This window comes from Gorilla gorilla, chromosome 10 (genome assembly GCF_029281585.2).
Source record: "Gorilla gorilla gorilla isolate KB3781 chromosome 10, NHGRI_mGorGor1-v2.1_pri, whole genome shotgun sequence".
Classification (NCBI taxonomy): Eukaryota; Metazoa; Chordata; class Mammalia; order Primates; family Hominidae; genus Gorilla; species Gorilla gorilla.
In genome coordinates, this window is record NC_073234.2 from 18,576,693 (window position 1) to 18,601,692 (window position 25,000).

The following is a 25,000-nucleotide window of genomic DNA, read 5'->3' on the forward strand; positions in this document are numbered from 1 at the left end:
TGAGGAGGGGAGAGGAGTGTGAGAGATGCTATAGCAAATCAGAGAAGTTGGCTGGGCACCATGGCTCACGTCTGTAATCCCAGCACTTTGGGAGGCCGAGATGGGCAGATCGCTTGAGACCAGGAGCTTGAGACCAGCCTGGGCGACATGGTGTGAAACCCCATCTCTACAAAAAAATAGAAAAATTAGCTGGGCGTGGTGGCAGGCACTTGTAGTCCCAGCTACCCGGGAGGCTGAGGTGGGAGCATCACTTGAGCCAGGAGGTCGAGGCTGCAGTGAGCTGAGACTACATCACTGCACTCCAGCCTGGGTGACAGAGCAAGAACCTGTCTCAGAAAAAAATAAAAAATCAGAGAAGTCATAGAGTAGGTTGTTTGGGAAACAAAGGCAAATGACCCCAATAAAGGTTCCTGGCAGCTCTAGCCTATGGAGTTTATGACATTCCCAGCAAGCTGCTCTCTATTCTACAGAAACCTGGTGATTAACTGGCCTATTTGGAGGATTCTTTCTGTATCATAAATAGGATCCCAGCACTTTGGGAGGCCGAGGCAGGAGAATCACTTGAGCCTAGGTGTTTGAGACCAGCTTGAGCAACATAGTGAGACCCTATCTTCACAAAAAGTAAAATATTAGCCAGGCGTGGTGGCGCTTGCCTATAGTCCCAGCTACTCAGGAGGCTGAGGTGGGAGGATCACTTGAGCCTGGGACGGGAGGTCAAGGCTGCAGTGAGCTGTGGTCATTCCACTAGGCTCCAGCCAGGGCGACAGAGCAAAACCCCATCTAAGAAAAGGAAGAAAAAGAAAAAGATTTCCCCGAGTGCAACCACATTATATTCTAACATGTTGATTTCTTTCTGTTTCTAGCTGATTATATAGTCATGCAGTTTGGACGTGTGGCAGATGACGTGTTCACACTGGACTACAACTACCCACTTTGCGCAGTACAGGCCTTTGGCATCAGTCTTTCTAGCTTTGACAGTAAGCTGGCGTGTGAATGAGAGAACAGTCAGGCAGGGAGCCCTTCTCCCCACAGAGCTTTCAGGAGCAGACGGTGGCCTCCCCTTCCCCTCCCTGCCCCAGGACTTAAAGAGCAATAGTTTGCCCCTTTTGGAACGATCCCTGAATATATAAAACACACACACGAAGAGCAATAGTTTGCCCCTTTTGGAACGACCCCTGAATATATAAAACACACACGAAGAGCAATAGTTTGCCCCTTTGGAACGATCCCTGAATGTATAAAACACACACACGAAGAGCAATAGTTTGCCCCTTTTGGAACGACCCCTGAATATATAAAACACAGACATGAAGAGCAATAGTTTGCCCCTTTTGGAATGATCCCTGAATATATAAAACACACACACACCCCATGCACTCTCACTCCTTTTCCAGGTTTCATAGACTTGGTGAGGGATCACAGCTTAGCATGGGTGAGAGATGATTTAAAGCACAGGGAGATTCTTGTCACGTTGGGGTCTCCAAAGCTAGAATGGGATTTCATGTGCTTGGAAACTTGCAGTAGAATCAGGGACTGACATCGCAGTTCCTCTCCTCTCTTCATTCCCTCACAGCAGATTGGCCAGCACCAATCTTAGTCAGAATGGCTGTGATCACATTTGTGATCAATTATGTGAGAATTTTATATAATTGTCTTCATTTCAATTAAGGCTGAAAGCATAAACTCTAGAGGTGACTCAGTCAGGACCGACAGTAATGTGATAATTGCCTTCATTTTCAACCCAGGAGTGCCTCTCACAGCTGTATCACTACGGATCCATTAGTGAGGAGCGACACACACACTTGTAGGCATCCTGTGCAAACACTTTGTCATTATCAAGAGAGATGGCAGTATTGACCATTTAGTTTAGTTAAAAAAAAAAAAAAAAAAGGTGGCAGGAGAGGCTTTGGGGAGGATCAGCCAGCAGACATGAGCACTGCTGGCCGGTGTGGCAGAGCTGTGGACTTTCTTCTCGGCTCCCTCAACCCTGGCTCATAGGCACAGAAGGTGTTTTGCTACGTTTTTTTGATTATTACACCCCACCACGTATTATGTGACTCTTACACCAGTTCACCCTTCCCAGAACGTATCCAAACCTTGAGAATGCAGGAGCTCTGTGAGCTCCACCATCAGCACCATTCAGCTGCATCCCTTGTGCACAGAACTGTTTGCCAGCTTTGGGTGGGACACCCATGGCGGCTGCTCCCTCAGACCTCCCTTCTGTGGACTGACCTCTCACCTCCGCCTGTTGTTCCTGCACCACATCAGATAAGCATGTGAAGGAGAGCCAACTGGCAGCTGCGGGACCCTTGGCTTGTCCCCCACCGACAAGTCCCACCTGCTGGGTGAGGACGAGACTGTTTCCATCTCAGGCATGTATCCCACCAAGTGCCTCCATGCCCAGAAGCCTCACACCTCGTCACCACCACCACCCCCCACCCCATCCTGAGGCACTGCCTGGCAGATCACCCTGGTTGGCCACAGAAGCTATTAATACGCGACAGCATGTGGGGAAGGACTTATGGTGGGCCAGGTGGACCTCATCCTGCTTCTTCCTCCCTCTGGTTTAAAGAGATATATAAACTAATTTCACATAATTTGTGTGTGCAGGTGATTGGTTTTTACATAAGTCCTATTTATACCTTTTATATGTTACAGAAATAAAAGTTAATTTATATAAAAATGTGTCACTGCCTTTGCAAGTCCTATGCCTCAGGAAGTTCCTACTGTCATGTTCTATAATCATAATTGTCATCTTGGGCCACGTGCAGTGGCTCACGCCTATAATCCCAGCACTTTGGGAGGTTGAGGCAGGCGGATCACCTGAGGCCAGGAGTTGGAGACCAGCCTGGCCAACATGGCAAAACCCCATCTCTACTAAAAATACCAAAATTAGCTAGGTGTGGTGGTGCATGTCTGTAATCCCAGCTACTCAGGAGGCTGAGGCACGAGAATCGCTTGAACCTGGGAGGCTGAGGTTGCAGTGAGCAGAGATCACACCATTGCATGCCACCCTGGGCCACAGAGTGAGACCCTTGCCTCAAAAAAAGAAAAAAAAAATGTTTTGGTAACACATCAGTTCTGTAAAACCAGGTGATTACTAACAACTTCATCCTGATGTAGAGCAGGAATCTGCAGACTAAGAAGGCTGTGTTCCGGAGGCTACCTAGACACACTGTACACATGATAGCCAGGGGCATCTGGACAGAGGACGGGACCGAGAGCTGAGCTTAGCAAGGCCACAGAGGGTAGAGTGTACCTTCTTTGCATGCCTGCCCAGGTCCGCTTCCCAGGTTTGTTCTTGTTGGCATTCTTTACTGGTTCAGCAGCAACACAAATGAACTATCTCATAGACCCCATCACTTGCCTCTGAGTGTTAACGTTTTGTTTTTTGAGACGAAGTCTTGCTTTATAACCCAGGCTGGAGTGCAGTGGGCATGACCTCGGCTCACTGCAACCTCTGCCTCCCAGGTTTCCGCAATTCTCCTGCCTCAGCCTCCTGGGAAGCTGGGACTACAGGCGTGCGCTACTACACCCAGCTAATTTTTGTATTTTAAGTGGAGAAGAGGTTTCACCATGTTGGCCACGCTGGTCTCACCTTGGCCTCCAAAAGTGCCAGGATTACAGGCATGAGCCTCTGCACCCGGCCTTTTTTTTTTTTTTTTTTTTTTTTTTTTTTTTTTTTGACGGAGTCTGGCTCTGTTGCCAGGCTGGAGTGGAGTGGGGTGACATTGGCTTACTGCAACCTCCGCCTCCTGGGTTCAAGCAACTCTCCTGCCTCAGCCTCCCGAGTAGGTGGGACTACAGGCGTAAGCCACTGCGCTCGGCCCCCCCCCCCTCTTTTTTTTCTTTTTTTGAGACAGGGTCTCCTGTTGTCCAGGCTGCAGTGCAGTGGTGTGATCTTGGCTCACCACAGCCTCAACTTCCTGAGCTCAAGGGATCCTCCCACCTCAGCCTCCTGAGTAGCTGGAACTATAGGCATGTGCCACCAAGACTGGCTAAATTTTTGTGTTCAAGTAGAGACAGGGCTTCACTGTGTTTTTCAAGCTCAAACTCCTGGGCTGAAGTGAGCCTCCCACCTCAGCCTTACAAAGTGCTAGAATTAGAGGCACGAAACACCATGCCCGGCCTTCACATTTTTAAGCTGCCCTATGTTCAGAAGTTGAAAAAAAATGCTGGGTGTGGTGGCTCATGCCCAGCACTTTGGGAGGCCGAGATGGGAGGATCATTTGAGGTCAGGAGTTCCAGACCAGTCTGGCCAACATGGCAAAACCCTGTCTCTACTAAAAATACAAAAATTACCTGGGCGTGGTGGCGGGTGCCTGTAATCTCAGTTGCTTGGGAGGCTGAGGCAGGAGAATCACTTGGACTGGGAAGGCAGAGTTTGCAGTGAGCCAAGATTGTGCCACTGCACTCCAGCCTGAATGCGACTCTGTCTCAAAAAAAAAGTGTCCACAAAGCTTTCCTAGGCTTTCTGGCTCTTATCAGCATCACAGTGATGAACACATGGAAAGAAGCAAGAAGAGCCTAAAAATCAGGACAAGAGCTGGAGTCGATTCTTACAACTTGATTTTTCCTTTTTTTTTTTTTTTAGTCTTCCACATGCACAACATGTATTTTCTTTTTCATATGATTCTTTTTGGCTAAGGTGCATGGCTGGCCAGTTTTTCTGCTTTTTTTTTTTTTTTGAGACAGGGTCTGGCTCTGTTGCCCAGGCTGGAGTGCAGTGGTGTGATCTTGGCACACTGCAACCTCCGCCTCCTGGGCTCAAACCATTCTCCCACCTCAGTCTCCTGAGTAGCTGGGACTACAGGCATCCACCACCCCCAACTAATTTTTTAATTTTTGATAGAGACAGGGTTTCACCATGTTGCCCAGATTGGTATTGAACTCCTGGGCTCAAGCGATCCTCTCCCCTTGGCCTCCCAGAGTGTTGGGATTACAGGCATGAGCCACCGTGGGTGGGCCAAATAGATTCTTTGTGACACAGTTTTGTACACTAGTGATCAGGGACATACTGGTGGGCATTGACATGAAAGATTTCAGCAAGTGTCAATTACAAGTCTAAAAACAGGCCTGCAAAAGGCTCTTTTTGATCAGTTTAATAGATCATAGAAGAAATTAGCATCAATTCATTTCCTTGAGATCAGCATTGTAAGTGCAGAAATACAGTGATGGTTCGACTAAGGCAAAGTCTTCCTGGGTTCTGACCCTATTTCTGCCAATGATTTGCCACATGCCTCCTTTATAGATTGAGAGACTTTGAACTACGTGCCCTTTTACATTCTTTTTTTTCTTTTTTTTTTTTTTTTTGAGACAGAGTCTGGCTCTGTCGCCCAGGCTGGAGTGCAGTGGTGGGATCTCGGCTCACTGCAAGCTCCGCCTCCCGGGTTCACGCCACTCTCCTGCTTCAGCTTCCCGAGTAGCTGGGACTACAGGCGCCTGCCACCACGCCTGGCTAATTTTTTGTATTTTTAGTAGAGACGGGGTTTCACCGTGTTAGCCAGGATGGTTTCGATCTCCTGACCTCATGATCCGCCCGCCTCGGCCTCCCAAAGTGCTGGGATTACAGGCGTGAGCCACCGCGCCCGGCTACATTCTTGAATTACATGTTTCTCTGCACTCATGCTGACAACACTCTGGCATTCCCCTGTTTTGAGCTGAACTCACTGGTTACCCCTGGACAGATTCATGTGCATGGCTCATGTTCATTAGCTCTGTTCATGGCTAAGGACGGCTAGCCTGAGAGGTGACACAGAGTTCAGGGAAAGCACAGATTGCCTCAGCGAAGGCACCATGGAGAGGAGACCGGAATTGTGGAAGAAACAGGATCGTGCACTGAGAAATGTCCTCTTTATTCTACCAAGTACGATTTATTAGCCAAGTTGACATTTGTCGATTTGGTTATAGTAACTCTTACAAGCAATTCTTAAGACACACACACAGCTTGCTCCTGAACTCCAGCATGTTGCAAGCTGCGTTTTTCCTCAGCCTCCAGCTCCTGCCCGGGAACTGTCTGCACGTCTAACACCTGCTTCTCTTCAGTCCACAGCTCTCTTAGCCTGGCCCACGCAGGCCCCAGCCAGGGGCATGCCAAGGACTTGCCAGTTTCTGTGCCACCTCCTGAGACACGTTTCCTGACCACTGGCATATTGGATCATTTTGCCTCCTTTCCTGCTTACTTCTCCTCGTTATCACTGTCGATGGATATGCTTTAAAAGTCTCACAGTCTTTTTTATCAACCAATAGACTCCCCTCATCCACTAAAAGCTGGGGCTGCCACAAATGAAGGGGTGCAGTGAGAACGGTAGATGGTTCCATGGCGCCACCTACTGTCCAGGAATGCATGTTGCAAGTGCGTTAAATGGGCAGTCCCCGCACAGGTGAGGAAGTCACCAGGCGAAAACAGCAAGCCGACCACATGACCATGCATTTACCAAGCACCTCGTGTTAGACCATGGCTCTCTTCTGAAAGCCTGAGAACACTAATATTTCTGGAGTTTAGAAACTAGTTAAGGTGCCGGGCACGATGGCTCACGCCTGTAATCCCAGCACTTTGGGAGGCCGAGGCGGGAGGATGACGAGGTCAGGAGATCGAGACTATCCTGGCTAACACGGTGAAACCCCGTCTCTACTAAAAATACAAAAAATTAGCCGGGCGCGGTGGCAGGCGCCTGTAGTCCCAGCTACTCGGGAGGCTGAGGCAGAAGAACGGCGTGAACCCGGGAGGCGGAGCTTGCAGTGAGCCGAGATCGCGCCACTGCAGTCCAGCCTGGGCGACAGAGCAAGACTCTGTCTCAAAAAAAAAAAAAAAAAAAAGAAACGAGTTAAGGTATTCCAGGTAAAATGCCCAGGATCTGGCCGGCACAGAATAAACACTAAGTATAGTGGCAGATATCTATATTATCTTTTTTTACTTTGAGGCAGGGTCTCACTCTGTTACCTAGGCTGGAGTGCAGTGGCATGATCTCACTGCAGTCTTGACCTTCCCAGGCTCAAGTGATCCTTCCATTTCAGCCTCCGGAGCTGCTGGGATACAGGCATACAGGCGTGAGCCACCACGCCCAGCTAATTTTTTTTTTTTTTTTTTGTATTCTGTAGAGATGGGGTTTCATCATGTTGCCCAGGCTGGTCTTGAACTCCTGGGCTCAAGCAATCCTCCCACCTCAGCCTCCCAAAGTGCTGGGGTTACAGGTGTGAGCCGTTGTGCCCGGCCATCATTTTTATTAATGTTCTTTAAAAATAAAACAATGAGCTCGAATGGTGGCTCGCACCTGTAATCTCAGCACTTTGGAAGGCTAAGGTGGGAGGATTGCTGGAGCCCAGAAGTTCCAGACCAGCCTGGGCAACATAGGGAGACCCCATCTCTACAAAAATAAATTAGCCAAGCACTGTGGCACGAGCCTGTAGTCCCAGCTACTCGGGAGGCTGAGGTGGGAGGATGGCTTGAGCCCAGGAGGCTGCAGTGAGCCAAGATTGTACCACTGCACTCCAGCTGGGCAAAAGAGTGAAACCCTGTCTCTAAGAAAAAACTTAACAGAACAATGATCTTCTTAGCCACGCACTTATACAGAATGGCTTATACATGTTTATAAAGCAAATTTAGATGGTTTTTCAGAGACAATAGGAAAGGACAGAAGCACAGCATGGTTTAATCAGGTTACTCCACACACCAGTGCTAGCCCAGCCCTGATCCTACCTCCCTTTCCTCACTTTGTACCCATCTCTCTTGTTTTTACTTGAAGTAACTGCCTGTACAAATATTAGCCCTGATGTTGTTGGAAATTTTTGAAGTATTTCAAATACAAAATGGGCCTCCAAGATTCTTTCTAGATGTGCCTTGTCTTTTGGTCCGTCAGGCCTGAGCCCCAACACGGCTTTGGCCATGACCAAAGCGGGGTAAAGCTGGGGGTGTAGGTGGGGGCAGGCTTTTTCCTGGTCTATCACCAACCTTTACTATACCTCTTTGGTTTAACATTGGGGCTCTCAAGCCACAGGGTTTAACATCTAGTTAAGCACTTTCTACCTAGATTCTGCCCCTTGTCATGAATCTTAAGTGTTTCAAGAATAATTATCCAAGGCTGGGCGCGGTGGCTCACGCCTGTAATCCCAGCACTTTGGGAGGCCGAGGCGGGCGGATCACGAGGTCAGGAGATCGAGATCATCCTGGCTAACACGGTGAAAGCCCGTCTCTACTAAAAAATACAAAAAATTAGCCAGGTGTGGTGGCGGGTGCCTGTAGTCCCAGCTACTCGGGAGGCTGAGGCAGGAGAATGGCCTGAACCCAGGAGGCGGAGCTTGCAGTGAGCCGAGATCGCGCCACTGCACTCCAGCCTGGGCGACAGAGCGAGACTCTGTCTCAAAAAAAAAAAAAGAATAATTATCCAGCGGTTCTCTCTCTTCCGTAGTTTGGGAGTAGGAAGATTGGGAAGGAAGAATGGTTTGAGGAGAAAGGAGGGTGACTGGCAGAAGAGGGCTAGGAATTAGAGCAGCATTTTTAAAATGTGTCTAGGCCGGGTGTGGGAGTGGTGGCTCACACCTGTAATCCCAGCATTTTGGGAGGCCGAGGCGGGCAGATCACGAGGTCAGGAGTTTGAGAATAGCCTGGCCAACATGGTGAAACCCCATCTCTACTACAAATACAAAAATTAGCCAGATATGGTGGCGCACGCCTGTAATCCCAGCTACTCAGGAGGCTGAGGCACAAGAATCACTTGAACCCGGGAGGCGGAGGTTGTAGTGAGCCAAGATTGCACCACTGCACTCCAGTCTGGGTGACAGAGTGAGACTGTCTCAACAACAACAACAAAAAAGGTGGGTCGAAGTTCCATTTCCAAAGTACTGATGCATACTTAGGACAAACTATACCAGGCTAAAGTAGAAAGTGACCTTGAAAAAGGTTTCCTGATTTTTGCCTTTGGTCAGTTGTATGTTGTTCTATATCAGCTATTTTTTTTTTCTTTTTTTTTTTTTTGAGTCAGAGTCTCGCTCTGTCGCCCAGGCTGGAGTGCAGTGGCGTGATCTCGGCTCACTGCAAGCTCCGCCTCCCGGGTTCACGCCATTCTCCTGCCTCAGCCTCCTGAGTAGCTGGGACTACAGGCGCCTGCCACCACGCCCGGCTAATGTTTTTTGTATTTTTTTTAGCAGAGACGGGGTTTCACCGTGTTAGCCAGGATGGTCTCGATCTCCTGACCTTGTGATCCACCCGCCTCGGCCTCCCAAAGTGCTGGGATTACAGTCGTAAGCCACCGCGCCCGGCGTATATCAGCTATTCAGAGAGATAGAGATACATAAATGTAATCTTTGGGCCAGGTGTGGTGGCACACACCTGTAGTATTTCCAGCTACTTGGGAGGCTGAGGTAGGAGGATTGCTTACGTGCGCTAGGATTGCACCACTGCACTCCAGTCTAGGGATAGAGCAAGACCCTGTCTCAAAAAAAAAAAAAAAAAACACACACACACATGATTAATGTACAAATTGCCTATCTACAGGGGACTAGTTAAAAACACTAAGGTAAGGCTGGACACAGCTGGCTTATGCCTGTAATTAATCCCAGTACTTTAGGAGACCCAGGCAGGAGTATTGCTTGAGCCCAGGACTTTGAGACCAGCCTGGGCAACATATCAAGACCCTGTTTCTACAAAAAACAAACAAACAAACAAACAAAAACACACAACACTTTTTTTTTTTTTAATCAGCCAGGTATGGTGACACATGCCTGTAGTCCCAGCTACTCAGGAGGCTGAAATGGGAGGATCACTTGAGCTGGGGAGATCGAGACTGCAGTGAGCCATGATCACACCACTGCACTCTAGTCTGGGCAACAGAGAGAGATTCTGCCTCAAAAAAAAAAAAAAAAAAAAGAGGAAAAAGCCCACTAAGGTACTTCCCACAATGGAATACTGTGGAGAATCAACAAGTATGAGGAAGACTGTATTGATTGATGTGGAAATGTCTGCAGGATCCATTCAGTGAGAAGTGAGCTAAAGAACCACGTATACAGTATGCTTCCTTTTGTGCACAAAGGGTGGGAAATTGCAAGCCCATTATTATTTTTGCATAAACACTGAAAAACTGGAAACTAAAAAGTGGGTTAACTATAGGAGCAGAACAGGGCACAGGAAGGCAAGACAGATGTGGGAGGAATCCTTTTTTTTTTTTTGAGACAGTCTTACTTTGTCATCCAGGGTGGAGTGCAGTGGCACAATCACGACTCACTGCAGCCTTGACCTCCTGGGTCCCAGTGATCCTCCTGCCTCAGCCTCCTGTGTAGATGGGACCAGAGGCACATGCTACCATGCCCGAGTAATTTTTGTTGTTGTTGTAGAGATGGGGTCTCACTATGTTGCCTAGGCTGGTCTCCAACTCCTGGACTCAAGTGATCCTCCCACCTCAGCTTCCCAAAGTGCTGGGATTCTAGGCATCCACCATCATGCCTGGCCAGGAGGAATCATTAAAAAAGAAGTTTTAAACCATAAGAAATTACTACTATTAATTAATAAATTATTATTATTATTATTTTTGAGGCAGAGTCTCACTCTGTGGCCCAGGATGGAGAGCAGTGGCGCGATCTCAGCTCACTACAACCTCTGCCTCCCGGGTTCAAGCGATTCTCCTGTCTCAGTCCCCTGAGTAGCTGGGACTACAGGCATGTGCCACCACGCATGGCTAATTTTGTATTTTTAGTATAGATGAGGTTTCACCATGTTGGCCAGGCTGGTCTTGAACTCCTGACCTCAAATAATCCACCCTCCTTGGCCTCCCAAAGTCCTGGGATTATAGGTGTGAGCTATCACACCAGGCCAATGAATTTTTGAAAATGGTCTCGTTTTGCTGCCCAGACTGAGTGCAATGGTGCAATCATGTCTCACTGCAGCCTCAACCTCCTGGGTTGAAGTGATCCTTCCTCCTCAGCCTCCCAAGTAGCTGGGACAACAGGTGTGTCCCATCAGCCACCACACCAGGCTAATGTCATCTTAGTCCTCTTCTTTCTCATTCTTCACACTTAGTAACTCCCATAAGTTTACACGTTTACACTTGCTCTCTCCCACAGTCCCACATTTTTTTGCAAGCTCTGCGAATGTTATCCAGTTGTTGCTGGGCATCTCCCGCTGAGATGGTGCACAGCTGTGCTGGCCAACATGTGGCTATTTACATTCAAATTCATTCTAATTCAGTTCTTCAGTCAGGCTAGCTACATTTCAAGTCCTCAGGCTAGTGACTACCACATTGGACAGTGCAGATGGAGAACATTTTTCTTTCTCTGTTTTTTTTTTTTTTTGAGATGGAGTCTCGCTCTGTTGCCCAAGCTGGAGTGCAGAAGTGCCATCTTGGCTCACTGTAACCTTCAGCTCCCCAGTTCAAGCGATTCTCCTGCCTCAGCCTCCCGAGTAACTGGGATTACAGGTGTGTACCACCACGCCCGGGTGATTTTTGTATTTTTAGTAGAGACAGGTTTTTGCCATGTTGGCCAGGCTGGTCTTGAACCTCTGACCTCACGTGATTCACCTGCCTCAGTCTCTCAATGTGCTGGGATTACAGGCATGAGCCATGGTGCCCAACTGTTTTGTCGTTGTTTTGAGACAGAGTGTCATTCTGTTGTCCAGGCTGGAGTGCCGTGACGTGATCTAAGCTCACTTCAACCTTTGCCTCCCGGGTTTAAGGACTTCTCGTGCCTCAGCCACCCAAGTAGCTGGAATTACAGGCATGCTCCACTGTGCCCGGCCGAGAACATTTTCATCATCACAGAAAGCTGTGTTGGAAAATGTTAGTTGGTCTACAGAAATCTCAACTTCAGGTTCCCAAGCTAACTATCTTCTTAGCAATTCTGCTCCTGTGTTCCACTCGTAGCAGCCTGAGAGGCAGACATCATGACTCCTCTGTTTTCCACACATTCAATAAATGTGGAGTGAAAAAATGAGTGATGAGGAAACCGAGGCTCACTTAGTAGGTGGCCAAGCTGGAATTTAAACTCTGACTGTTTAACACCCGGACAAGGTCATCGCACACAACTTAGTGAACTCTCATTTTCAGAATATTTTCTCAAACAGGATTACTGAAGATGAAGATTTTAGCTGAGCAAGATTGGAGAAAGCCTTTCCTTCCTTTTGACTTTTTTTCAGGAAGCTCCTGGATAGCTGAGGATAAGACCCCATAGGAACTTCACCCTGCTTGAGAATTGTGCAGAGAAGGCTTCCACCTCTGTGCAATGGAAACCTGTTGTTTGTTGCAGTTTGGAAATATATATACACTGAATTAGTCAGCCTGGACTGCCGTAACAAAATCCACAGACAACAGAAATGCATTTCTTACAATTCTGGAGGCTGGAAGTGGAGCATGCAGGTGCTGGCAGGTGTGGTCTCTTCTGAGGCCTTTCTCCTTTTCTCCGTGTGTCCTCACATGGTCATCCCTTGGTCTGAGTGTTCTGTGTCCTCATCTCTTTCATGAGGACACCAGTTACACTAGATTATGGCCCACCCTAATGACCTCATGCTAACTTAGTCACCTCTTTAAAGGCCTTATCTCCAACACAGTCACGTTCTGAGGTACTAGGGGTTTGGACCTCAACATACAAATTTGGAGGGACACAGTTTAGCCTACAGCATATACTGTTCCCTAGACAGTGGACCTAGGGCCTGTTCTCTTTCACTTTTTTTTTTTTTTTTTTTTTTTGAGACAGGGTCTTGCTCTACTGCCAGGTGGGAGTGCAGTGATACAATCATGGCTCACTGCAGCCTCGACCTCCCAGACTCAAGCAATTTTCCCACCTCAGCCTCCCAAGTAGCTGGGACTACAGGCACATGCCACGACACCCGGATAATTTTGTTTTTATTTTTTGTAGAGATGGAGTCTCCCTATGTTGCCTGGGCTGGTCTCGAACTCCTGGCCTCAAGTGATCCTCCTGCTGCAGCTTCCCAAAATGTTGGGATTACCGTTGTGAGCCATTCCGCCTGGCCTACATTTGTCTTTCATGAAGACATAATAGAACGAATAGTATGCTTATCAAATTATTGACTACTTTTATTCTATAGACAGTTGGGGAAAACAAAAACAAAAACAAAACAACACAAAAACAAAAACAAAACCTTTGATAAAGATCCGTTTTGCCTAGGTGAGAGGATAGCTTGAGCCTGGGAGGTCCAGGCTGCAGTGAGCCATGATCCTGCCACTGCACTCCAGCCTGGGTGACAGAGCAAGACTCAGTCTCAAAACAAAACAAAACAAGGCCAGGCGCAGTGGCTCACGCCTGTAATCCCAGCACTTTGGGAGGCCGAGGTGGGCAGATCATGAGGTCAAGAGATGGAGACCATCCTGGCCAACATGGTGAAACCCGTCTCTACTAAAAATACAAAATTTAGCTGGGCGTGATGGCAAGAGCCTGTAATCCCAGAACTTTGGGATGCCAAGGTGGGTGGATCACCTGAGGTCAGGAGTTTTGAGACCAGCCTGGCCAACATGGCAAAACCCCATCTCTACTAAAAATACAAAAATTAGCTGGGCATGGTGGCGAGAGCCTGTAATCCCAGCTGCTAGAGAGGCTGAGGCAGGGGAATCGCTTGAACCCGGGAGGTGGAGGTTGCAGTGAGCCGAGATCACGCCACTGTACTGCAGCCTGGGAGACAGAGCTCTCGCTCAAAGAAACAAAACAGGCTGGACGCGGTGGCTCACGCCTGGAATCCCAGCACTTTGGGAGGCCGAGACGGGCAGATCACAAGGTCAGGAGATCGAGACCATCCTGGCTAACATGGTGAAACCCGTCTGTACTAAAAATACAAAAAATTAGCTGGGTGTGGTGGCATGCGCCTGTAATCCCAGCTACTTGGGAGGCTGAGGCAGGAGAATCGCTTGAACCCGGAAGGTGGAGGTTGTAGTCAGCCAAGATCGCGCCACTGCACTCCAGCCTGGGTGACAGAGCGAGACTCCATCTCAAAAAAAAAAAAAGAAACAAAACAAAACAAAACAGGAAATGGTCTGTTTTGTCCTTCAAAGCACAAAATGAAGTTCAGCTGATGTCAAGTGAACATTCTCTTAAGGAAAAAAGTAAATAAAAGTATAGGATGGGCCGGGTGCAGTGGCTCACACCTGTAATCCTAGGACTTTGGGAGGCCAAGGTGGGCGGATCACTTGAGGCCAGGAGTTCAAGACCAGCCTGGCCAACATGGCAAAACCCCATCTCTACTAAAAAAATAAAAATAAATAAATAAATAAATAAATAAATAAATACAGGATGGAGAGGTTAAAAAAGAAAAAGCACCTGAGTCACAGCTGACCAGCAGGAGTCATTGCATAATACTCTCCAAGGTATGGGGAGCAGCTTTGAGGAAATCTCCAAAGCAAGATGTGGCCCGGCACAGTGGCTCACACCAGTAATCCCAACACTTAGGAGGTCCAAGGCAGGAAGATGGCTTGAGGCCAGGAGTTTGAGACCAGCTTGAGCATATAGGGCAATCTTGTCTTTACAAAAAAAATTTTTTTTAATTAGTCAAGTGAAGTGGTGCACACCTGTAGTCTCAGCTACTTGGGAGGCTAAGGTGGGAGAATCACTTGAGCCCAGGGAGTGAAGACTGCCGTGAGCCCTGATTGCACCACTGCACTGCAGCCTGGGCAAGAGAGCGAGATACTGTCTCAAAAATAAAAAAAAAAAGTAAAATATTTGCCTTTCACCTAAAAGCTAGGAAACAATCTCTCTTTACTCTGTCAGTTTCCTATTAGGCCATTCAATCCAGCTGTCAGTTGTTTGTTTGTTTGGTGGGAATGGTTTGATTTATTGGGGAAAAAAGTTTCTAGAGTTGTAAACTGGCAGTCAGCAATAGTTGAAACAAATATGTAGGATAATGAGTAGATCGATGAGAAGTCTAGAAGACTTACATGGCGGCGTTTACTCAGAACCTATTCATTGAGTTCTTCTAATCCTATATAACCTCTTTGCTACCACCACCAGCTTTACTGAGGTATAGTTAACAAATAAAAATTGTATATATTTATGGTGTACAATGTGCATTTTTTTTTTTTGAGACAAAGTCTCGCTCTGTCGCCCCGGCTGGAGGGCAGTGGCACAATCTCCGTTCACTCCGCCTCCTGGGTTCCATGGTTGGCCACGCTAGTCTCAACCTCCTGACCTCAGATGATCTGCCCACCTTGGCCTCCCAAAGTGCTAGGATTACAGGCTTGAGCCACCGTGCCCGGCCACATTTTTTTTTTTTTTGAGACGGAGCCTTGCTCTGTCGCCAGGGCTGGAGTGCAGTGGTGTGATCGCGGCTCACTGCAACCTCCGCCTCCCAGGTTCAAGCGATTCTCCTGCCTCAGCCTTCCAAGTACCTGGGAATACAGGTGCGTGCCATCACGCCCAGCTAATTTTTGTATTTTTAGTAGAGACAGGGTTTCACCATGTTGGCCAGGATGGTCTTGATCTCTTACCTTGTCATCCGCCTGCCTCAGCCTCCCAAAGTGCTAGGATTACAGGCGTGTGCCACCACGCCCAGCCTTTTTTTTTTTTTTTTTTGAGATGGAGTCCCTCTGTTGCCCAGGCTGGAGTGCAGTGGTGTGATCTCGGCTCACTGCAAGCTCCGCCTCCCGGGTTCACACCATTCTCCTGCCTCAGCCTCCCGAGTAGCTGGGACTACAGGCGCCCGCCACCACGCCCAGCTAATTTTTTGTATTTTTACAAAAAAGGTGCCAGGCCTTTTTTTTTTTTTTTTTTTTTTTTTTAATGGAAGACTTCATGAATTTGTGAGCTCGGGGGCCATGCTAATCTTCTCTGTATCAGTATCCAATTTTAGTATATGTGCTGCCCAGGCAAGCACCACAATGTGATATTTTCATATGTGTAAAGGGTTTTGTTTTTTAAAGATGTGGAGAAATTAGGGAAGGGTTAGATATATAGTTCTAGGCACATTTGTCCCTGATTATAAACTACAAGTTTGTTACAGAAAATAAAGAATAGGAGGCCGGGCGCTGTGGCTCACGCCTGTAATCCCAGCACTTTGGGAGGCCGAGGCGGGTGGATCACGAGGTCAGTAGATCGAGACCATCCTGGCTAACAAGGCGAAACCCCGTCTCTACTAAAAAATACAAAAAACTAGCCGGGCGTCGTGGCAGGCGCATGTAGTCCCAGCTACTCAGGAGGCTGAGACAGGAGAATGGCGTGAACCCGGGAGGCGGAGCTTGCAGTGAGCCGAGATGGCGCCACTGCACTCCAGCCCGGGTGACAGTGCGAGACTCCGTCTCAAAAAAAAAAGAAAAGAAAAGAAAAGAAAAGAAAAGAAAAGAAAAGAAAGAATAGGGCTGGGTGCAGTGGTGCATGCCTGTAATCCCAGCTACTGGAGAGGCTGAGACAGGAGAATTGTTTGAACCTGGGAGGCGCAGGTTGCAGTGAGCCAAGATTGTGCCATTGCACTCCAGCCTGGGCAACAAAAGCAAAATTCTGTCTTAAAAAAAAAAATAAATAAATAAAAACAAGAAACTAGATCCCCTTAATTTGCAAACTTTCAGAGATAATCCCTTTAAAATACTTTTTCAACTTTTTTCAAAAACAGGTCATCTGATATATAGTTTTTATTTATTTATTTATTTTATTTTATTTTTTGGAGACGGAGTTTCGCTCTTGCTGCCCAGGCTAGAGTGCAATGGCGCAATCTCTGCTCACCGCAACCTCTGCCTCCAGCGTTCAAGCAATTCTCCTGCCTCAGCTTCCTGAGTAGCTGGGATTACAGGCATGTGCCACCACGCCCGGCTAATTTTCTATTTTTAGTAGAGATGGGGTTTCTCCACGTTGGTCAGGCTGGTCTCGAACTCTCAACCTCAGGTGATCCGCCCGCCTCAACCTCCCAAAGTGCTGGGATTACAGGCGTCAGCCACCACGCCCGGCTATTTATTTATTTTTTGAGATGGAGTTTCACTCTTGCTGCCCAGGCTGGAGTGCAACGGTGCGATTTAGGCTCACTGCCACCTCACCTCCTGTTTTCAAGTGATTCTCCTGCCTCAGCCTCCCAAGTTGCTGGGACTAAAGGCGCGTGCCATCATGCCTGGCTAATTTTTTGTATTTTTAGTAGAAATGGGGTTTCACCATGTTGGCAAGGCTGGTCTCGAACTCCTGACCTCAGGTGATCCGCCTGTCTCAGCCTCCCAAAGTGCTGGAATTACAGGTGCAAGCCACCATGCCCAGCCCCTATATATAATTTTTAGAATCTGCTTTTCCACTTATATCATGAATGTGTCTGGTTTATTTTATTTTATTTTATTTATTTTTTCTGAGACAACGTCTTGCTCTGTCACCCAGGCTGGAATGCAGTGGCGCAGTCATGACTCACTGCAGCCTTGACCTCCTGAGCTCAAACAAGCCTCCCACTTCAGCCTCCCAAGGAGCTGGGACCAGAGGTGTGTGCTACTATGCCCAGCTAATTTTTTTTTTTTTTTGGTAGAGGTAAGGTCTCATTATATTGCTCAGGCTGGTCTCAAACTCCTGGGCTGAAGAGATCCTCCAACCTCGGCCTCCCAAAGTACTGGGATTACTGATGTGAGCCACTGCGCCCAATTAATGTGATTTTTAACTTTGACTTTGGAATATAGCCAACACAAATACCCCTACATGAAACCACCCAGCCCTGCCCACACCCTTACTCTCCTCCTCCTGCACAGTCCATCATCAAGCTTGAGTGAGGATCCATTTGTAGGATCCAGACAGCTGAAATATTTCCACCAAAAGACTCATTCCTGAGGGTCAGTGAATTAGGGTCCTGTCCCTTAAGAAATGTAAACATCCCTGGGAAGGGCTGATGTGTGGGTAAAATCACCTTGCCTTTAACTCTTCAGAATTTGTACATCTGTTAACTTTCCTTTACCTAGACATTCCTCAACAGCTCCAAGCCTGAGGTCCCCAAAGCTCCAGAGCTCTCCAGGAGACTATAAGGGTACGGGCCAGAAAGTCAAGATCCTGAAGATACACCTTTCCAGCTTGGATCACTGATGGTCTTGGATAGTTAAGACTTAGAGGGAATAAAGATCTCCAAGTTCGTTGTCAGCAGTCTACGCTAAACGTGACACTAGGGTTGCTTTCCTGTTTCCACTCTGGACTCTCCTGCTTTCCTCTCTGTCCCCTGAACCTGGCTGGATTCCCCTCCGACCTCACCCCACTCCCCTTTTGCTTGAATTTCTTTTCTTTTTTTTGAGACGGAGTTTCATTCTTTTTGCCCAGGCTGCAGTGCAATGTCGTGATCTCAGCTCACTACAACCTCCACCTCCTGGGTTCAAGTGATTCTCCTGCCTCAGCCTCCCGAGTAGTTGGGATTACAGGCATGCACCACCACGCCCAGCTAATATTGTATTTTTGGTAGAGATGGGGTTTCTCCATGTTGGTCAGGCTGGTCTCGAACTCCTGACCTTGTGATCCACCCACCTCAGTCTCCCAAAGTGCTGGGATTACAGGTATGAGCCACCGTGCCCAGCCCAGAATTCTTATCTCACTTACTGACACCAACCATTGTTCAGCTGTTAAAGGTTAGCGATTTTTGTTTTCTCTCTCACTACACAGCCAAATGATCTGAACCATTTCCTAGCTCCTTCCCCTCCTCCTCAACCTCAGGACCACTGCTTGAGTTTTAGGGCACCCCGAGTCTCCAGTCCAACTGCAAGACTGTTGCCAGAGGGTCTTCTTGATGGTGCTACTGATTAAGTCACACTTGTGTCTTTTTTGATGCCTAACTCTTCAGCATGGCACGCAATGACCTTCAAAGTCTGGTATCCACGTCCTTCAATCTTATTATTCACATCTCTATTCTCCAGCCACACCAGTTTACACAGCTTTGCTAAACACACCAGCAGACTGGCTGCCTCACCTTTGTAGGTGCTATTCCATGTATCTTAAATGGGGTTTCCAGTTTCAGTTTGGCAAACCCTCATTTATCCTCAAGAGCTAGATCAAATGCACTGTAATTGGATTTCACTGTTCCTTCCCTTGGGTTCCCATTGAACTTTGCATAATTGTCTGTCTTCTCACCTAGACTGGAACTACTTGAGGAAAGGGACCTACCCCTTCCCTTAGTGCGGTGTCAAAGTCAACAAACACTCCAATGATTGCTGAATTAATATAATTATTATTAATTACTTTGAGACAGGGTTTCGCTCTGTCATCCAGGCTGGTGTGAATTGGTGCATTCACCGCTCACTGCAGACTCAACTTTCTGGGCTCAAACTATCCTCCCACCTCAGCCTCCTGAGTAGCTGGGACTACAGGTGCAGGCCACCATGATGCCCAGGCTGGTCTCGAACTCCTGGGCTCAAGCGATCCACCTGCCTCGGCCTCCCAAATTGCTAAGATGACAGGCATGAGCCATCGCGCCCCCCATAATTGCTGAATTAAATAGTTGGTTCTTAGTGTGTACTTCACGTGGCGCTGATATGCTGCCTTGTGTTTTGGTCTTTTCATGTGCATGAGGTGTGACCAAGCCTTGATATGATTCATTATTTAACAAGAATACCACAATTCATCTATTTAAATGAGGGCTGCGTCTTCAACGCCTTCACCTTGCAGGACTGGATGCTTAGCTCAGTCATTGCTTGAAACACTTTTGGAATACCTCTCTTGGAAACAACTTTGGCATCGATAGCACTTTCCTTTCAATATCTTCCACGGTAGCAATTGTTTTTCATTTATGCAGCATTTATCATGCACTTCCCTATCCCAGGCACCAGGCTGGTTCTGTGTGAAAGATAAGATAAATCAGACATTACTCTGTCTTCAAGGAAGTTTCTGTTTGGCAAGGGAGATAAGATCTAGACAACCACCCAACACAAGGCTAAGTAATAATGCCCCAGAAAAGGTTGGATTTGATTTTTGGAAAAAGCCAAAAGTCCTTTGGTTTCAGTCTCCTGGCCAGGTAGATGATGGCGCTGCCTGCCAGCACACTGCTTTAAGCCCGTTTGTCCTAAGCGTCTCCAAACAAGGAGCCCAGCGTATTTCCAGCACCTCCTGCCCCAATAAGAGACTCCTGGGAATGTGTGTCTGAAGTCCAGACTCTCACCGATGGCAGTATACACCGAGGCCTCCCCAGCTAAACTCTGAGCTCTTTGAGGGCAGGTGCTGACGGCTGATCCTGATCTTCACAGTATCTGGACTCATCATACATATTAGATGAATATTCATTGAGTCACTGAGCCCAGAAGGCGTCTCATGGCATGCCACATGGACTTCAAACCGAGTGCCCTTTCTCCCATGTGGTTTACTCGTAGTGGCGGTTTTACAGATGCCCAAGGGGCAGGAGAGAAAAACGGAAAGAGCTAAAGCCGGGGAGGGCAAGCGAGGGGGCACTGGCAGCGGATCTGGGAATGGAGCCCGCGAGTTCCTGCTTCCTGGTTCCCCGGAGCAAGTGTCCTTTGGTGGGAGCCGCAGGGAAGGGAGCAGCCCTTCCTGCGCGCCGGGCGCCCGCCCCTTCCCCGGCCTCCCAGGGACTCGTGCGGAGGGACGCCGGGTGGCGGGGCGGGAGTCTGGGCCCCGTCCACCCCCCCGCCCCCGGGACAGCCCCACCCCGGCGAAGAGGAAGGCTCTCGGCTCCTGGGAAAGGGAGTCGGGACACCGCCAGGAGGGGAGGGCGCGGAGCGCGCAACGAGCTGCCAAAGAGTCGGAGCGGAGAGATCGAAGAGCGAGTGGGAGTGGGGGCCGCAGCCGAGGCCCGGGTGGAGGGGTCCCCGCCGTCCCTCGGCCCCCTCCCCCGCCGCCCGCCCCGGCCCGGCCCCGCCCCACCCCGGCGGCCCGGCCCCTCGCCCGCCCGCGCGCGGCGCAGTCTCCTCCCCGAGGTGCCGGTGGCCCCGCCGCCACTCCCTCCGGCTCCCTCCCTCCCGCCGCGGCGTGCATCTCATTCCAGCCCTCATTCCGCGCATTCCAGCGTCCTCCTCGCACACTCGAGGCCAGGGGGCGGGAGGGCCGCAGCTCCGGCGCCGCCGCGTCCCGCCAGGTGAGAGGCGCCCGCGCCCGCCGCACCCGCCGGCGTCCTCACGGGCCGCGCGCCCCACGCCGCCGCAGCCGACCGCTCGCGCCGCGTGCTCGGCTGCTCTTTTCTTTCCGCCGCCCGCGTTCCCGCCTTGGACCTCTGCGCCCCGGCGCGCTCCGTCCCGACCTCTGGCTTCCCTCCGCGCTCCGGCGCTGCTCGCTGCCCCTCTCCCGCTTCCCTCCTGTCCGCCCCGCGCTCCCCTCCTCGCTCCCGGTTGACTCACTCCTCCAGGAATAGGGATTCCCGTGTTTTCCCGTCAGTCCCATTCTGGGAAAACTCCTCCCTCCGCGCGCTCCGCTCCGCTCCGCTGGGCGCACCGGGGCCGGTCGGCGCGGGGTGGGCTTGGCCCCGCGGCCCCGCCTTCACTGCGCCGCCCGTCGGCCCCGGCCGGAGCCCGGCTCTGCGCGCTGACGCCCTGTCGTCCCCGCAGAGCGATCGCCGCGGCCGGAAGAGTTGGCGTTCGGGGCGGACTCCTTGGAACTGGCTTAGCGCACCCATCCCACCTTCCCGCACCCTGGGACCGGTAAGGCTGGGGCGCGGGGACTTGGTAGGACTTTGCCGGAGGGCAGGAGTCTGCGCGGTGCGTGCGGAGCTCCCTCCCGGGACGAGACTGGGAAGAGCGAGGCACGTGGAGGCGGCGCGACTGAGGCTGGTGGAGGCGAAGCGGCTCCAGGGGCGGATAAGGGGGGTGGACACTCGGGACTTTGGGGGAAAGGGAGGCCGGTGTGGAAAGGACCGGAGAGGCAGAACCGAGAGCATCGACAACAGAAGAGACCCAGCACCCATGCCTCTTTTCTGCTGGGCCCTTTTCGAGCCTGGAAGGGAGAGACCTGGAGGTAAGCGGACTGCCTGTTCTAAGTGCAAAGGCGATGCGAAAGTGGGGGGACCCCTGCAAAAGGTCCTACACCTCAGGGCTTGGGAAGCTGCTGTGTTTCCTGATGGGGACTAGTGGATCGATCCAGGGAGCAGAACTTTCAAACCCCAAAGTGAACATTTCCCCCGTTGTGCTGAGGCACTTGAGGCCCCGCGGACTGACTGCGTCTGTGCTGAGGCTGTGTGACACCTGACTGCGAGTCTCCCTCGCTTTGAGTCTCTGTGTGGGTGATGTCTGTTCACGTGTGGCTCACCTTGGCTTCCAGTGGGCGTATTTGTTTGTGTTGAACGTGAGTGACAGAGTGTGTGTATATGTTTGCGTGAGAAGGGGCTCTCTGAAAGTGAGTATCTCTGAGTAGGTGTGTGATGCCACGTCTCTTGAGTTTGTGTTTCTCTTCGAGGATGTTGGTTCTGGCTAGGACTGTTCTTCCTCCCTACATAGCCGTGGGCAAGAGTCAGTGTCTCTGGTTGCCTGAGTGCAGGGATAATTTGACTGTGGTTTTGGAGTGTGTGGCCTCCAGGCTCCGTTTCCCCTGGACCGGGCAGAGCTGGAAGGAAGCTGTCTCCACCTGCCTCTTGGAGCCAGGAGGCTGACTTTCTCAGGGCGAGGGTCTTGTGCTTGCCTGGAATAGGTCAAAAAGCTGGTAGGAGGCTGAAGGAAGTTGAGATCTTTGCCTTTGGGGGATGGGATGGGCGAGTGAGATTTGGGAAGGTTTGTCGGGGTGGATCCCCGGGAAAAGGAGACAGTTTTGAATCTGGAGACTTGTGTAAATAGTGCTTTTAAGTTGGCCCCAAGGACAAACAGGGAGGTATACCAGCCTGAACTACTTTTCCTGGTTTAACTCTCCTTGGAGCTGACCAGGTAACCCAGTAGAAGAATCCCTCATTCTTTCCAACTTGCCAGACACTCAGCACTTCCTTTGAGAAGAGGAATGAGTAGCTTGTTGCATGAGGGCTTCAACGTGGATATAATGTGTAGGGCTTCTTGGAAGGAAGGAGCCAGAAACTGTCTCGGGGGTTGGGGGTTCTCGTCCTTGCTCCTCCATCCATCCTGAGGATGTGGCTGTTCTTGTGGGAAACACCTCACCCTCTCACCTCTTCGGCCTGGTGTGCGACTGATCTAAAAGCAGCACTGATGGAGTGGAAAGGGCACAGGTTTGGGGTCAGGCAGACCAGGGTACAAATCCTGAGTCTCTCACTACCTTTAAGGCTCTCAGGCTGTTTCCTGGTGGGTAATACGAGCGGAGCTTTTCTGTCCAGAAAGTTTCTTGTGAAAAGTCGATGTCTGCAGAGCCCCCACCCAGTAGCACAGTGCCTGGCACATCCATGGACTCCATAGGATAGCTGTTGTATCCAGTGTTTCCTTAGCTTATTTCAGTAAGAACCCCTTTTTCCTAGGGATTAGTGTTTTTTGAATTAATGTTTATCTGAGCACCATTTGAGAAACCTTGCCCTGTCTATCATGTTTATTTAGCAAACATGAATCGAGCATTTACTATGAGCCAGGCCCTGCGCTGTGTTCCGCGTCCTTAGGAATCCAGGGTCCTAGTGGCCCAGGTCAGGAGGGAGGGGGACAGACAGGGCTTTGTCACCAGAGAACAGAGTGCCAGCTTCTATTTTCTGATTCCAGTTTTGCCTTGGCCCTAGGGTGAGCTTGCTGAACATTATTAGATACCCTAATGTCAGCATCTAAGTCCCCCATTTTATTTTATTTTACTTTATTTTCATTTTATTTTATTTTATTTATTTTTGAGACGGAGTCTCGCTCTGTCGCCTAGGCAGGAGTACAGTGGCATGATCTTGGCTCACTGCAACCTCCACCTCCTGGGTTCAAGCAATTCTCCTGCCTCAGCCTCCCGGCCGGCTAGTTTCATACATATATATATATATATATATATATATATATATATATATATATATTTTTTTTTTTTTTTTTTTGATATGGAGTTTCGCTCTTGTTGCCTAGGCTGGAGTGCGATGGTGCGATCTCGGCTCACCACAACCTCCGCCTCCCGGGTTCAAGCGATTCTCCTGCCTCAGCCTCCCAAGTAGCTAGAATTATAGGCATGCGCCACCATGCCCCACTAATTTTGTATTTTTAGTAGAGACGGAGTTTCTCCATGTTGGTCAGGCTGGTCTCCAACTCCCAACCTCAGGTGATCTGCCCACCTTGGCCTCCTAAAGTGCTGAGATTATAGGCATGAGCCACCACTCCCAGCCGTTTTTTGTATTTTTAGTAGAGGCGGGATTTCGCCATGTTTGCCATGCTGGTCTTGAACTCCTGACCTCAGGTGATCCGCCTCGGCCTCCCAAAGTGCTGGGATTACAGGCGTGAGCCACTGCGCCTGGCCTAAGTCTCCCATTTTAAAGATGGGGAAACTGATGCCCCTAGAGGGACAGTAACTTGCTTAATGCCGCAACCCTGGTGAGTGGCAGAGCGGGGATTAGAACCTATGCTCTCCCCTTGGCGTTCTGTCTCCTGCCCTGTGGATTGCAGTGCTTGTACATCCCCTACTCCCCCTAGCCGCCTTCATCCAACAGGTGCGGAAGCTGGAGCAGACTGACTTGGGCCATGCGTTGTGGCTCAGATAAGGTGGGTAGGAGGCAGAAATACTCTGCTCTGTCCTGGCAGAAAGCACATAGCTGTTCTGGGGAAGGAGCCATCTCACTGTAGAATCTGTGCAGTCGGGAAGGGGCCCTCGGGTCTTTAAAACACACCCTCCTCTCCCCTTGATGAGCCGGCAGGTGAAGGTTCTCCCTATCTTTTTAGATCTCCTGGGTTGCAAATGTCACAACCTCCTTTGATTTCCACTCTGGAGTCTTGCCCCGGTGACTGTCACAAAGCACTGCCTGTTGCCAAACCTGTGGCTCCTCCTTCTCCTTCCCAGTGGAAGTGGAGGACGTTGGTCCCCAGCTTTGGACCTTGCCTTTCCTGCAGTTGAGGTCAGTCCAGTGGCAGTTGGAAATTCAGGGCTTGTGAGGGTGGCTTTACCTTGCCTGTCTTCCTTTGCCCCCATGACCCTTTGTTGGCCGGGGTTGGACGACAGCTCCCTTTAAAGCTCTGAAATTGGAGCTGAACAGCTGCTGTCCAGTAAAGGGGGGTGAGGGGGCTGTCAGCAGCCAGGGGGGCCCAGGTGGAGG

General features: G+C 49.8%; 2 protein-coding genes and 1 pseudogene across 5 annotated transcripts in view; 2 read left to right on the forward strand and 1 right to left on the reverse strand.

Moving 5' to 3' along the window:
* Positions 1–2,683, forward strand: part of TULP3 (TUB like protein 3) — a 50,483-nt gene extending 47,800 nt beyond the window's left edge. For 2 of the 3 annotated variants that reach the window (XM_019038260.4, XM_019038262.4), the window contains exon 11: positions 864–2,683. In XM_019038260.4, the coding sequence (XP_018893805.2) occupies positions 864–997 (134 nt within the window). In that variant the 3' untranslated portion in view covers positions 998–2,683. The remainder of the gene's footprint in view (positions 1–863) is intronic. The other variant, XM_063694568.1, reaches the window with a different exon arrangement.
* A 13,022-nt stretch (positions 2,684–15,705) lies between these two features.
* On the reverse strand, positions 15,706–15,805 carry LOC115930299 (uncharacterized; annotated as a pseudogene).
* Positions 15,806–20,468: 4,663 nt separating this feature from the next.
* TEAD4 (TEA domain transcription factor 4) overlaps positions 20,469–25,000 on the forward strand; it is an 85,268-nt gene continuing 80,736 nt past the window's right edge. Inside the window, exons 1-2 of one of the 2 annotated variants that reach the window (XM_055357601.2) lie at positions 20,469–20,950; positions 21,417–21,822. In XM_055357601.2, coding sequence (XP_055213576.1) covers positions 21,771–21,822 — 52 coding nt within the window. In that variant the 5' untranslated portion in view covers positions 20,469–20,950; positions 21,417–21,770. Of the gene's footprint in view, positions 20,951–21,416; positions 21,823–25,000 lie in introns of those variants that run through there. The other variant, XM_063694565.1, reaches the window with a different exon arrangement.